This window comes from Temnothorax longispinosus, chromosome 1 (assembly GCF_030848805.1).
Source record: "Temnothorax longispinosus isolate EJ_2023e chromosome 1, Tlon_JGU_v1, whole genome shotgun sequence".
Classification (NCBI taxonomy): domain Eukaryota; kingdom Metazoa; phylum Arthropoda; class Insecta; order Hymenoptera; family Formicidae; genus Temnothorax; species Temnothorax longispinosus.
Genome location: NC_092358.1, coordinates 94807 through 109073, shown reverse-complemented (window position 1 = coordinate 109073; position 14267 = coordinate 94807). Strand labels below are relative to the sequence as shown.

The 14267-nt window shown below is 44.9% G+C and overlaps 2 protein-coding genes across 2 annotated transcripts; one reads left to right on the top strand and one right to left on the bottom strand.

The window, feature by feature from the left end:
- Positions 1–126: 126 nt before the first annotated feature.
- Sf3a1 (splicing factor 3A subunit 1) lies at positions 127–3984 on the top strand. Its single transcript, XM_071779840.1, has 11 exons — positions 127–352; positions 817–1147; positions 1221–1380; positions 1469–1750; positions 1856–1966; positions 2048–2216; positions 2296–2985; positions 3084–3145; positions 3239–3349; positions 3434–3607; positions 3690–3984. The coding sequence occupies exons 1-11, from the start codon at positions 238–240 to the stop codon at positions 3789–3791; spliced, it is 2307 nt and encodes a 768-aa protein (XP_071635941.1). The 5' UTR covers positions 127–237; the 3' UTR covers positions 3792–3984.
- On the bottom strand, positions 3885–9930 carry LOC139813968 (xylulose kinase). The gene is made up of 12 exons (XM_071779881.1): positions 9460–9930; positions 7525–7607; positions 7127–7280; positions 6849–7028; positions 6426–6527; positions 5890–6021; positions 5663–5816; positions 5417–5561; positions 5062–5351; positions 4892–4989; positions 4661–4801; positions 3885–4599 (listed from the first exon to the last, which is right to left on the bottom strand). Exons 1-12 carry the CDS (start codon positions 9511–9513, stop codon positions 4519–4521), a joined length of 1614 nt encoding a protein of 537 aa, XP_071635982.1. The 5' UTR covers positions 9514–9930; the 3' UTR covers positions 3885–4518.
- Positions 9931–14267: the final 4337 nt, after the last annotated feature.

Below are 14267 nucleotides of genomic sequence, written 5' to 3'. Positions count from 1 at the left end.
TGGAGCATAAATAATTATTTATTTATTAAAAATCTAGCTTTTTCAAATATTATAGATGCCTATTTTATCGATCCTGTTTTATTGACGTCTAGAAAACGCGGCGTCGCTGGAGTCGAGGCCGTCGCGGAGGGAGTGGAGTGGAGTGGAGGGACGGGGCAGCATTTACGCATTACGTGAAAATTCGGTGGTTCCTAATATATTTATCGTTGCGATTGTTGCGAATACACCGATTGCAAAATGCCCGCGCAAGAAGTCGCGTTGCCGCAGCCGCCAGCCACCGAGAACGAGGAGAACAACGTTCCCTCGTCGCAGCCGATCGTGGGCATCATTTATCCTCCACCTGAGGTTAGGAGTATCCTTTGCCAAGAACTGTGTTTAACTAATGTTCGCCGCAGGGCCAGGAGAAAAACGACTGTAGAAAGTGTATTTTGTATATGACACGCGTATATTTTGCATACATAACGCGTTGACCAACCCTGGATCCTGATTCTGTAGCTCTTAACAACAGTGTCGTTATTGTTATATTGTTGTTGCGCAGGTATACTATATGGGGAAAAAAGCTGCGTGACGACACGTCATTAAGAATTACAGAATAGGGGTACTGTAGTGCGATTCTGTAACTCGTTATGCTGTCGTTATGTGTTTATAACGACAGTTGCGCAGGTATACTATATATAAGAAAAAAGCTGCGCAACTGTCGTTATGAGCACATAACGACGCATAACGAGTTACAGAATCGCACTACTGGTGCGATATTCGGCGTACAGCACTTCCACACATATGCGTTTATTTGTTTTTCCTTATGCAGAAGTTCAGATATCGTTGACAAAACCGCCAGCTTCGTGGCCAGGAATGGACCGGAATTCGAATCCAGGATCAGACAGAACGAACTGGGCAATCCCAAGTTCAATTTCTTGAACTTCGGCGATCCTTATCATGCTTATTATCAGCATAAAGTAAAGGAATTCAAGGAAGGAAAGGGCCAAGAGCCTACGATAGGTTCAGCTCCTGGGAAAACTGTCAATCTCACTGCTCATCAAAAGCAGCAGGAGATCCTGAAACAAGTGGAACAGCCGTTTGTACCCAAGGACCCGCCGACGGAGTTTGAATTCATCGCAGATCCTCCTTCCATATCTGCTTTGGATTTGTATGTAATAATCTTTATATATAGATAACTGATATTTTACATTTTAGTAAACAAAGCGAAACTTTTCTTTCAGAGACATTGTGAAGTTAACCGCTCAATTCGTCGCGCGTAACGGAAGACAGTTCTTGACCAATCTAATGAATCGCGAGCAGAGGAATTTTCAATTTGATTTCTTACGTCCTCAGCATTCCTTATTTCAGTACTTCACTAAACTCTTGGAACAGTACACCAAGGTAGATAAACGCAGTGCACTTGTTTCAAAATCAATACAAATATATTGTTTAAAAAACAAGAAATTGTAATATAATTTTTTTTTTCTAGGTATTGATTCCACCGAAAGATTTGTTGCCACGTCTCAAGGATGAAGCGTTCAACATGGATAAGATTTTGGAGCAAGTGAAATATCGTGCTGAGTATTTAAAATATCAGGAGGCACAGAGGCGCAAGGAGGAGGAGGAATTGGAAAGGGAGAGAGTCGCCTATGCGCAGATTGACTGGCATGACTTCGTCGTGGTTGAGACCGTGGACTATCAACAATTTGAAGTTGGTAATTTCCCAGCGCCGACAACACCAGACGAAGTTGGCGCACGCGTTCTTATGCAGGTTTGATCATGATTTTTTTGTACCGTTAAAATTATTTTGTTTAATGTTTAAAATACTGTGCCATATGACAATTACGTAAAATATATCGGTTAAAAATATTTATAGGAACGTATAGAGGAGGGTGAAGATGTGGAGATGCAAATCGATAGTGACGCGGAAGAGGAAACGCAAAATCGCGAAGGGGAGAAGGGTGATCGTGCGAAAGATAATAATCAAGTAAGTATATTCCGTTATCTATTGTGCACAATATCGATTTGATGTGAATATTTGTACTGCAATATAACTTAATATTTCTAGGTACAAGATATGGAGGAAGATTCTAGTGATGAGGATGATGTGTCTCCACCAGGTGACACTCACAAATCTAAAGAACCCAAACCACGAGAAACGAGCATGCAACCGCCGCCGTTGCCGCCTACACCAGGAAACGTGGTGGTCAAGAAAGGATATGATCCGAAACAACATAGTAAGCATATTCTCTAATCATCAGTTAGAATTATTGATTATTTTAATACACCAATATTTTACTCTCAATATTTTTGTAGCTATTAAAGCTGCTCGTCCTGCTGCTCCGGATGAGTACCTGATTTCGCCGATTACTGGCGAGCGTATTCCTGCCAGTAAAGTGCAAGAACATATGCGTATCGGATTGTTGGATCCACGCTGGGTCGAGCAAAGAGACAAGCATCTAGACAAACTGGCACAGGAGACTGTATTCGCGCCGGGCACAGCAATCGAGGCAAGTCTCAAGCAACTTGCCGAAAGACGTACTGATATATTCGGCGTGGGCGACGAAGAAACAGCGATTGGTAAGAAGATTGGTGAAGAGGACAAGAAGAAGGACGACAAGGTCACGTGGGACGGTCACACCTCCAGTGTGGAAGCAGCGACGAGAGCAGCTCGAGCTAATATCACGCTGGAAGAACAGATTCATCAGATACATAAGGTCAAGGGTCTTCTGCCTGACGAGGAGAAGGAAAAGATAGGTCCAAAACCGGTCAATCGTGTAACCGAGCTTTCCCACATGGCTGCCGCCGCTTCGAAGCCGCAAGCTACATTGAAAGCACCTCCAAAGCCCCCTGCACCAAAACCTCTGCCAGTACCTGCTCAACCTCCTCCACCGCCAACCATGAGTATGCCTACCATGGGTATACCTCAACCGATGATGCCGCAACCACCAATGATGATGATGGCACCTATGCCACCCATGGCGCCTCGACCACCACCTCTGATGAGTACGAAATTTTTTCACGTATCTATATTTTGAAAAATATATTTTTTGTTATTACATTTTTATAGATATAGCTAATCGAAATAAAATTATCTGTTGCAGCTCCGGCGATGTCACCGTTCATGCCAACGCCACCGCCAATACAGCCGCCGATGTCGTCTGCTGTAAGTAATTTGTTATAAAATACAACTGTACTACACTTATTTATTGCTTTATATTTATTAATTAATTTATTTTAATTTTTTCCTTTTTCGAAGATTGGGTTGAAACATCCTGCTAGTAAACCTATGGAAGAAGAACCGCAGACTAAGAAACTGAGAACCGAAGATTCATTAATTCCGGAGCAACAATTCCTTGCTAGAAATAAGGTAAAAAGATTAATGCCAATTTATCGAAAAACTCAAAATCAAAATATATCTGAACTTCTAGAAATATAATCCTCTTTTATTTAGGGTCCCGTACAAGTTAATATCGCTGTACCTATGATGACTGAGAAGGCTGAATGGAAATTGAACGGACAGACATTGAATATCACCTTGCAAGTAAGTGATACTGTGGCAACTATGAAAGCGCTTATTCACGAGCAAATTGGCATGCCACCTGGGAAACAAAAGTTACAGTATGAGGTAAGGATCGTTGGCGAGTTTTCTCGGATGTACACGATTACGAATAAATATGATATTCTGTAAATCTAATTTCTGCTTCCAGGGTATGTTCTTCAAGGATAACAATACTCTTGCGTATTATAATTTAACTTCCGGTAATGTTATCAACTTGCTACCAAAGGAGAGAGGTGGTAGAAAGAAGTAAATAAAAAAGGTGAATATATGAATTAAAAATATTGTTATAATTATACGTTATATCAATATTCTAACATTGCTGTAATCATTTCAAAATAAGATATATGATTAAAATATATATTGGATTTATTCAAGATCCATCTAATAACGTGTAACAATTATAATTTATAATATAATTTCAATAAATATTACATTAAATATGATTTTTTTCGTTGTAATTCAAGCTTGATGTCTCTTGCATTACGTGTACTTGTCTTAGTACTTGTGTAATAATAAATGAAAATAAGATTTGCTTTTCGAATTTGGTTGACATGAGTATTTCGTTACAATTACAAAATTGAAATGGTAATAGCCATGATTTATTTCAAGATATTTCATGGATATATATATTTCTACGGTTGTTTTATATATTATAGAATAATCATTTTATTTTTTAATGCTTTAAAAAATTAAGATGCATGACAATATATTATTTACAATTAAAGCTGAGAATAAGAGAATTTTTTACATATTCGTACAAAATAAAATGTACGAGAGATTCTCACCCGTACATAAAATGCTACTTGTTTAAAGTACAATAAAAAGTATATCAATTTCAATATTCTAAATAATTTAAATATAGAAAAATATATGTAGAAAAATTTTCTCAAAAAGCTCAAATCTATCGCTTTGTATTTGTTTCAAGAAATATCGTGCGTAAGAGGCCTTTTTCGAACATTTTGTTACATGTACAAGATTTACATATGTTTCTGTTCGCTCCTTTTCTTCAATATCTGATCCACAATTTTGCGATAACGTGCAGTCATAGGTTTATAAATCTAAAAATATTAATTAATGATCAACTACGATAAAAGATATTCAAACATTCGTTTTACTTACCGATTCGGCATCATCGTAAGGCTGGCATGTCAGCGTTAATTCCGGCAAGCAGCGTGTAATTTCATTGAAGCTACAATTATTTCGTAGTAAACCGTGTTTTGCTTGATATGCCGCACCCATCATAGCCGAATTAGCTGCTTCCTATCGAACATAATTATAAAAGTATGAAGTACCTGTACATATATTAAATATGAATAATAATAATGAATATTATTATCGCAATATAGTTACCGAGATATACACTGGTGAATTAAACACGTCGGAAAGCACTTGCAGTATAGCTTTATTTACAGACGCACCTCCCGTTGCAATTATCCGAGTACTAGGTCCTTCGTAAAAAAAGAAAGTTATCGGAAATTCTTGCGAAATGAGATTGTAAGAGAGAAATTTGCATCACTTACCGATGACAAATCCAAAGTCTTCAGCGTACGCTCTCTTTGCGACAAATTGACCCTCGATAAGCGCTCTCACTTCCACTTCCTTCGAACTGTATCGAGAGATCTCGTCATTGGCTTTGTTGTATCTATAATCTCCAATGACGAAAGGTAGGATCTCTTGCGTATCGAAATATAAAGCAAAATTGCCGAAATTCCCTCGTGGAGTACTTTCTAATAATTCGTTGAATATCTGCCAGCTGCCTTGCGCAGCATCGTTCCGTATCCTTTCGCGCGTTAGAGAACCGTTTTTAAAGCTGCAATACAATATTACCATTACTTTTATGTTGTCGTCATAATAATCGTGATAGAAAACGCTTACCAAAGTAACGCCATGTAAGCCTGATCGTCCACTGGATTGCACAATACGTGACCGTCCGTTATAGTTTTGGGTTCGTTCAACCATAGGAACAAGGTATCACTTGTGCCCAGGCTGCAAGCGATATCACCTTCTTTTAGCCTCATACCTACACGTGTCATTCTTGTCGTGAGTACAACAGACTATTCTAAGGTTGTTATTCATTATATTAACGCGAAATCGGCTGAGCGCACGACTAATATTACATACTTATTAAGGAGCCGGGATTGTCCCCAGTGAATGCGATTATCCTGCATTCCTCGTTGAAACCGAATCTTTCCACGAAATAAGGCGATATAGGACCGATGTCGCTGTACGACGAAACAGGCTTACCCAGTTTCTCTCTCAGCCCTGATGCGCAAGTCTATTAAATATGCACATTTAAGTATACCAGCGAGCAAGCATGTATTAAATGTACGTATACAACGCGATTTTACCTCCAATAGCATATCGTCCCAGTCTTTCGTACGGATATTCAAGAGATTCATACCCGAGCCATCCGACCAATCGATAGGCGCGTAATCGCCCAGAAATAAGGAGGCGATAAAGTTGCTCACCAACGAGATCCTCTGGAGAGAGAGAGAAAGAAAACGGGATATACATAAATGATAACATTCGGCTTAGACGCCTTTTAGAAGCGGCAAAAAGCGTATGACGCACAGCTTCGATCATCGTGATATAATTAGAGGCGTTAAATCACACTGCGGTTGCGTCGCAGAAATTTTTAGATTGTATACTTCTGTCAAAGTATTTAAAAAAAAAAATTAAAAAACGTAAGAACGCCAACGGCGAGTTAATGATATCAATCGTTATGCATTAGTACACTTTGTAAAACCAACAAACGCACTCATCAAGTAAGCGATATAAATTGTAAGTTAAGTTCAATCAGATATAGCCATACGTAACGGGTACCTCGGTTGGATTGCCGTTTTCATTTTTTCGAAGGAAGCCACGAGTTTTTAGTAGGTAATACCTCAGTGCTGCAGTAGGCTTCCGGCTTCGTGCGTGCTATTTTCGCAATCTGCGGTCCCGAGAATCTCTCGTACGCCCGTGAACCCGTTATTTCCGCTAATTTCTGAAATCACAGCGCCGCGTGGATAAACTCTATTCGACTCGGGTCCGGCGCGCAACACCAAAGTCTGAGTCGGCTACTTTAAATATTTGGCCAATTTGTTCGCGCGTAGTTACAACTGTCAGTCGTTCGGGATATTTCGCATCGCGGAAATAAACCCTCGTGAAAGCTAATGTTAGCCAATAAACGTATGCATTCATACAAACTTTAACATATATATATATATATATATATATATCAGATATTTTGGTGTATATTTTTGCGAGTTGTGTAATCCATTCTTATTACATCTAAGAAAGCGAAGAGTGAGAACGTTATGCTTACGTGTGGGCCACCCACGATCTCCTCCAAAACGTCGCACTCTTTCGACGTGCTGGAGTCCATCCATACGGGCGAATGAGTCACGGAGAACGACGTGGCGAATTGTTCGTGCAAGAATTTTATGGGGTCCAAACGCTGTAACCGACCCCGGCTGCCTTTACCCCAATAGACCGTGCCGTGTTGCTGCTCGCACATAAAATGTCGTACATGAAATAAACATATCTTTACGGTGTATCTCTACGGTATATCTCATAAAATAATCGATTTTACAGCCGTGTTACCTGCGCGCAACCAGAAATGGCTGCTACTTTGCTAAAGTCGACGCCGCAGACGCGTAGTTTGTCCAGTATCATGTCCAAGGCCTTAACCCACATCAGAGAAGGCACCACCACGACATGCGATTCTTCCTTCTTCCGTATGACCCCTCCGTAAGTTCTGCGAACGTTGGAATTGAACTCGTTATGTAAACTTGAACGTATATCGCTAGATACCGCAAATGCCTTCCGACGGACGGTTTAATTCGCCGGAATATATCTCAATAAATATACAACGATAATATAAATTAATATCCTTCATAATATATAATAAAAATAGTTAGTAAATTTTGTGAGCAACTAATTTAATTGCGATCACAAAACGTAAAAATTGCATTCTTATTTAGAGATCCCTTTGATCGTACCTAAATTCCGGTAGATCATTGTCGAATTGTACGCTGGTCTCGTGCAGCACGGCCAGATTATCATCAACCACCACCGCTTTCAACTGAAATCAGATTGAGATCGCGATTAGTCCGATTAAATCTGCATCCGCGGGTCCAGCATCCGCGTTAATGATCTCTCGAGTAACCCTCGCGCGATCGTACGTTCGGACGAACGGCAATAATATCGACGGCAACGACAGAAATAATAAATGCAGCTATTTATATTATCGTCGCGCGCCGCGCCGGTGCAACTCGGTCCTTGTACCCCGCGGTGCACGCCGATTTTTTTTTAGCGTCGTAGCGCCCCGCGATATTAATTATCGGCCATAATACTTCTATCTCGTCGCATTTTTCGCCGGATTCGCAGATTACGCCTTTCCTCCATGCGGCTTTATCTGCCGACAGGCAGTCCGTGTTATCGGCGCTATATTAGATAATATGGTGACCCCCCCGGAGACGTCAGAGCGCCTCGCGACGGCTCTTTCGAGCTCGCTCGCGTGTTTCCTGCGTAGAATACCTTACGAAACAGCCGTCGTATTGACATACTTCGAGACACGCGTAACACGGGCGTCGAGTAAACTCCGGCTCCTCCTCCCTCTTCCCCCCCCCCCTTCCTTGTCCTCCTGCCGGGTCATCTCTATTCGCCGCTAATGAAACTCGTAAACACACTTCGTAAGGTTATCACTCTCGAAGTGAATAGGGGCATTGACGACGAAGTAACGAGCATTAATAAATTGAATCGCCTGGCGGTTAACGGAGGAATTTAAGAAGTCGAATTAAACGGACGAACGCTGCCACAGGATGATAGATTTCCGAGGATGTTCGCGCTTAAATTACGCTCACGTATAGAATTCCCGGTAATTAGCGCAATTCAAGTTCAGTGCAATTAGCGCGGTTTTAAAGCCGCTGCGCTTTTGTTACTCTTGTTTTCCCAGAAACATCCGGCGCGATTCTTAGGGAAACGAGATTTGCATCGCGTGCATCGAATCACGAAACGTTCCGCGTGCAGGTTTTCGGAAAAGAAAAAGAATAGCGCGAGTCTAAATTGGAAATTTTCCCGCGAAGCCCCTTTTCACGGAGGATCGTCCGTTTTTACGGAACCGACTGTGATTTCGGTGATTACAACTTTCGGCAGCTATACAAAACATAGAAAGATAAATCAGACACACGTTAACATTATCTTCTCTTTAATGAGGAACGACCGTTTTCGCGCGTGTCTGCAGCATTGAAGTTTTGATTCCGGAGCAAAATCTCATTTCGTTCGTGCCGATTCCGATCTTCACCTCTCTGAAAAAATGTCGAAATAAGGTGCCAAGCACCGGTATTGTTGTGTTAATACCGCGTGGTCATCGGAATAATCCTGACGCGCGAGCGTCGCAGAATAATCGAGTAATGTCCCTAATGTCAATTTGTATTAATGCAGATGAATTTTAATCTCAGTTTAACTCACTTTTTTCTTTTTCTAATTTTAAGAATTAGAAATTAAAAAGTAAGTTAAACCGAGATTAATGTTAATGGAGCTTAACCGGGACTAATATCCCATTTCTACCAAGGTCGATTAACTTTAATCTCTAGTTTTAAGAATTCGAAAAAGATAAAAAGTTAAACCAAGATTAAAGTTAATCGAGATTGATGTCCACTCCTATTCCCCAGTTTTAAAAATTAAACATTGATAGAAATAGACATCAGTCTCTCGAACACTTTTCTAGATAAACAAAACAATTCGAAAGGATTGAGAAATGATCCGAGAGGGACCACACGATGTTCCTCTTCCGCTTCTCTCAAGCGGTTCCGTTTGTTTAGATTACGCGTTGACACGCTAAACGCTCGAACTTCCGCGTGTCAATTTCCGCGTGTCCTCGTCGCGTCCCGCGGCGCGTCTCAGCTTTAAGTACTACATCGTTTTTTTTTTACCTGCTGCGTGCTCAGGTCTAGACCCAGGTACGTCGCCGTCGGCGGCTCGTCCATGCTCCCGTCCGCGCGTAGGTTCGTCGTAGGCGCTCGTCGCGTCGTAGGAACCGGCCGCGGAAAGAACGCGACCGCGATCACTCGCTCCCGGCGGCGTGTCCGCCCGCCGCTTTGCTGCTGGTGGGACTAAGTGCGGGCGAACGCGCGGGCCTGTGCGTGGCCCACGTACATCCTCATGGCGCACTTTAGACGTCGTCGTCGTCGTCGTCACGCCACGCGTTACGCTTACGGTTTCGCGGTTTCGCGCGGGGAGTACCGTGCAGCCCGCCGCAGGCCAGCTGGAGGAATAAATAACCCCGTTGTTTTCCGATACCAGCGAGATTCAACGTCGTTACGTAACGTAACGCGCTCTCGCCGGATCCGCTCCGTCTGGAGATCGTTAGCGCGGATCACGGCGAGTCGACGACGAGAGGCACGCGGTACCGCGATAACGCCGTAAGAGTGCCGCGTCGCTCGTCGCTCGAACGCGCTGTGCGGAACGAGATCAGCCTGAGGTAACTCGAGAGAGGTTTTACTTTACGGCCCAGGTAAAAGGAGAGGAGATCGTGCGAGCTGCTTTATCGGCGGTCTCACCGGAGCGTGGGCGTTGCATCACCTGCCGGCGTTACACCTGCTGCCCCAGGAAGTTGCGACCGGCCGCGAATCGCCGCGGCGCGTTATCTGAGGAGCTCTCGAGCTCTTAACGGATAACACAGGGTATCGCGGAGGTAAACGCTCGACGCCTCCAGGTAGACGTACTCCTCGATCGATTTGCGATTGATCCTTTTCTTCGCGAAACACCGTCGAGATATTAATATTTTTGAATCGCAAAGAATTAGAAAATAAAGTACGTTTCGAAAAAGAGCATCAAAATTCACTCATTGATTTCAAAAGAATTTAATTCGACAGATCTCAACTTGAAACTCAATTATATCAAGATCAACCGGAGATACTCGATGACGAAGATGATATAAAATTGCAAAGAAAGATACATCGCTAATCGATAAGTGGGTCTTTCCACTTTAGTTTTAGATATTTTCTTGCCCTTTTGTTAAAATAGGATGTAGCCTATTACAAGCCTCTCAGACGATAGATTCAAATTTAATATCCCAGCGACGCCAAACGCGCGGGGATGTCGACGACGCCGACGGTCTTGCTAACACGTTGCAAATGACGAGGGCAAAAATGCGACGGACGGATTGTTAACCGATGCACGAGTGTAGGTATGTGGGTTTGTTTGCGTTAGCGAGGAGAACCGTATGTGCCAGGCGGAGAAGGGATCCGCCGGGGGTGCTTCGCATGGGCGTCAAAGATCCATATTTTCGGGAGGAGGCGGAGACGTCTGGAGAAATCTTCATCCGACGGCGCGAAATGTTTCATCGTAGAAACGTCACGCTTTTAATTCGGAAGCACGATTTTTCCAAATACAAACGGCACACAAATACGAGGAATAATAAGAATATATATTTTTGCTTATAATATATAAGTATAGACATTTTCTTCATCAAATTATAATTATAATGATTGATATTAGCCGAGAATGATTCTTAACACGTGAACAATCGGAAACTTTTTGAAGGAGCTTCCAATTGCGTCGATTTTCCTCCAGCTGGTGCCTTAGTTTCTGGGAGATTAGAGACCCTCTAACAGAGTCTGGCCATAAGGCCAGTTTTATCAAAATCCTGCGAGAGAGAAGGATATACATTCATGTCGCTTTCTCTTTCTCTCTTATATCTTTTTCTCTTTCTATTTCTCTTGCTTTGACAAAACTGGCGGACCAATCAAAACTGGCTCTCCTTATGGCCAGACTCTGTTAGAGGGTCTCTATGGGAGATAAACGCGTAAGTTTGTCGGCGGAAATTAAAAACGCCCTCAGAGAAAACGCGTCCCTTCTTGCTGGCGCCTATGGATATAGCCTGCGACTATTTGTCGGTCCCGTTGCCCTATAATCGTGCGGTACACGGATAATGGTTTGGGTTAAGGGACGCCACGTCGGGCCGGCAGTGAGAAGGGCGACGAGGCGAAAGAGAGAAAAGGAAGGATGGGAGAAATCAGAGAGGAGGAACGTGTATGCGCGTCGCCAGCAGCGGCGCCGGCCGGGACCAAAGCCCCTTTCGTAAAACATAGCCCCCGATAGTTTCGGGGGGCCGATACCACCGTGATGATGGGAGACGATCGACGGACGGCAATCGGGGACGAGCCCTTTCGCCCGGCTTCACGAATCACGTCGGCACGGCGAGGTCCCATTACCCACAAGGCTGGCCCTCAGCTACGAAACGATCCGCGTTCGGTTTCGGTTACCGCGCCGCAGGATCGTGATCTAATTACGCGAACAAGTTGCGGCGCGCGCGCTCGCAGCGTCAGTTACCGGATTGATGCCTTGTTTGTTATGACGATGGGGCCTCGGAATTTTGCCGCGGGCCCCGACGGACGCGGCGGCGCGGTGCACCGCGATCGATTCCCCCGTCTCGAAAGAGAGAATAAAAGCACGTTAAAAAAAATGCAAAGCCACTTGATCTTCGATCGAAACATGATGGATCGTGGGTAAAGCGACTTTAAAAATAAATTAATTTTATTTAAACTTTTGCATCGTTAAGCCACGAAAATTGAGCGCAATGTGATCAGGCATTTTCCAAGATTGTTCGCACTTCGCAAAGTTTATATAATCGCGGCGGGGAAAATATGACGAAACGATCTCCTTCGTTTCGCGGAACAGGAAATATTCAGAAGACTCTGGTAAACAGCCAGAAGGCTCTCTGAAAAACGACAATGTACGTGATCGCTAATGCGTCAATACTTTTTAAACTTTGAAAAACCTCGCCATCGAGCGCGATCGGATAGATTTGCTCGCTAAACACGACAATACGAGTCGTCACGCTTAATACAGATTAATTAATACGAATCGCGACGGGGTATACGACGGATGAATGGATGGCTGCTGGAGACCGCGCAGGCGACGCACCGGCGCGGCGGTAATTTCAACGCTCGCTAACGACGCGACGGTGTCGCGGGGGCCGCCGCGGGTAAACGCGGCTCGCGAGCGGCGTTTAAACGGCGAGAGCAATTTTTCGCGAGATGTGGCGTCGTTTCATTACCTAAACGCATCCACGCCCGCGGAATAGATCGAGCAGGCGGGGGGCACGGGATCCGAAACGCGAGCGAAGGATTGGGTCGGGAAGGGAAGGGGAGGCCGCGCGGATGGCGACGGCGACAGCCGGCTGGCAGAGCCACGTCGTCGCCGTCGAACGAACGACGACGACGACGACGACGACGAAACGACGGCTGCTCTCTCCCGGCTGCAGACAAACAAAAGAGAGAAAGAGAGAGGGAGAGGGAGAGGGACAGAGAGAAAGAGACAGCCAGGCGCCGATTCGAGCGACCGGCTGGCGCTAACCTCGACGCCAAGCGTGGAGCGGCGTCGCTGACGTCGTCGCCGCCGCCACTGGGCCGACCGACGACGACGACGAAGACGACGGTGATGTCGACGGCCAATGCAAGAATACTTCTTCTGGCACCGCCACGACGCCCAGGGGGTGAGACGAGCGTTGCTCGTCGGACGCCAAGACCGGACGCCTCGTCTCTTATCCCCAGCCGCCCCCTCTTTCTCCCCATATCTTTCGCGATGCGCTCAGGCTCATCCCCCCCGTTCGGTATTGTCATCTGAAATCCCCGATTCCTAGGTGTGTCGACAGCGCTATCGCGAATACGAACGTAGGAAGATAATTGGAGGAGGAGGAGGAGGACGATGTTATCTGTCCAAGAATAGTCGGTTGTAAATTAGAAGGGATTGTTTTTCTTCAATCGCACATTTTGGCACGCAAAGTATATCGAATTGGATTTGTTAATAAATTGAGAGAAAATTTTAATAAGAGAGGAGAACTTAGGTTTAAGTGCAACATGATGATTCTTGAAAATTTGGTGTCTTCTTACGATATAAAATAATTTCTGAAAATTCAGTGCTTTAGCCTGGAGTGTTTTCCCTTTAAATCTTCTCCCGATATACTCGAAAAATATTCGTATTATTTATAGTTCAGAGTTGGGTACCGATATAAGTACGTCTTCTTCGCACGCGAAACGAACTTCAAACCTATAACGCCGGTTAATTTCCCCCAAACGGCAACCCTATAATTTCCCGTTGATCGCGCGGCAGTTTACAGCGCGGAAAGCAGGGGAAATCCCGGTGATCGCAATCGCCACCACGCTCCCACATACAGCACGATAACTCATTTTTTTTTCCCGAGGTCGGTATAGACGGCGCCTCGTGTAGATAGAAAGAGAGACATCCCTTCCCGCTCCCGAGGGGTTGTACCCGCCGTTTTAACCCATGCCAGAGCGCCTACCCCCCCGACAACATCCGCGGAAAGTAGTAGAAGCGGCTGGCACCCGCAGGGGCGGCGGGACGGGGGAAGGACTACGACGGCTCCAGCGTGGGGCGCCAAGTGTTTTGATGCTTGTTATGCGAAGGGGAGCTTGATAAACAACGGGACGGAGAACGGAGCCGGTGCCGGACGGACCGGATCATCACCGTCGCGCTCCGTCCCCCAACCCCTCTCCCCCTCCCCCCTAGAACGGACGTCCGACCGACTGGCTGCGCCCGTGTCATTACGAAAGAATTGATATCCTGACACACTACGGCGTCATTCCGTTTTTCTAACTTGTTGTCCCGAACACCGGCGTCCCGAGCGGAAAGGCGGCCGTCGTTAGCGGCGGTGCCGGGGCGCCCCGCCGACGCGGCTTTCGAACGCTCGTACGATCGGAAATTTCCGGTCACGGCG

Coding starts and splice junctions, on each gene's coding strand:
- Sf3a1 (XM_071779840.1), top strand. CDS start 238: ATGCCCGCGCAAGAAGTCGCGTTGCCGCAGCCGCCAGCCACCGAGAAC. Junction 1,148..1,220: donor TCCATATCTGCTTTGGATTT/GTATGTAATAAT, acceptor CTTTTCTTTCAG/AGACATTGTGAAGTTAACCG. Junction 1,751..1,855: donor GCGCACGCGTTCTTATGCAG/GTTTGATCATGA, acceptor AAATATTTATAG/GAACGTATAGAGGAGGGTGA.
- LOC139813968 (XM_071779881.1), bottom strand. CDS start 9,513: ATGGACGAGCCGCCGACGGCGACGTACCTGGGTCTAGACCTGAGCACG. Junction 6,528..6,848: donor AGATCGTGGGTGGCCCACAC/GTAAGCATAACG, acceptor CTGTGATTTCAG/AAATTAGCGGAAATAACGGG. Junction 6,022..6,425: donor AAGCCTACTGCAGCACTGAG/GTATTACCTACT, acceptor CTCTCTCTCCAG/AGGATCTCGTTGGTGAGCAA.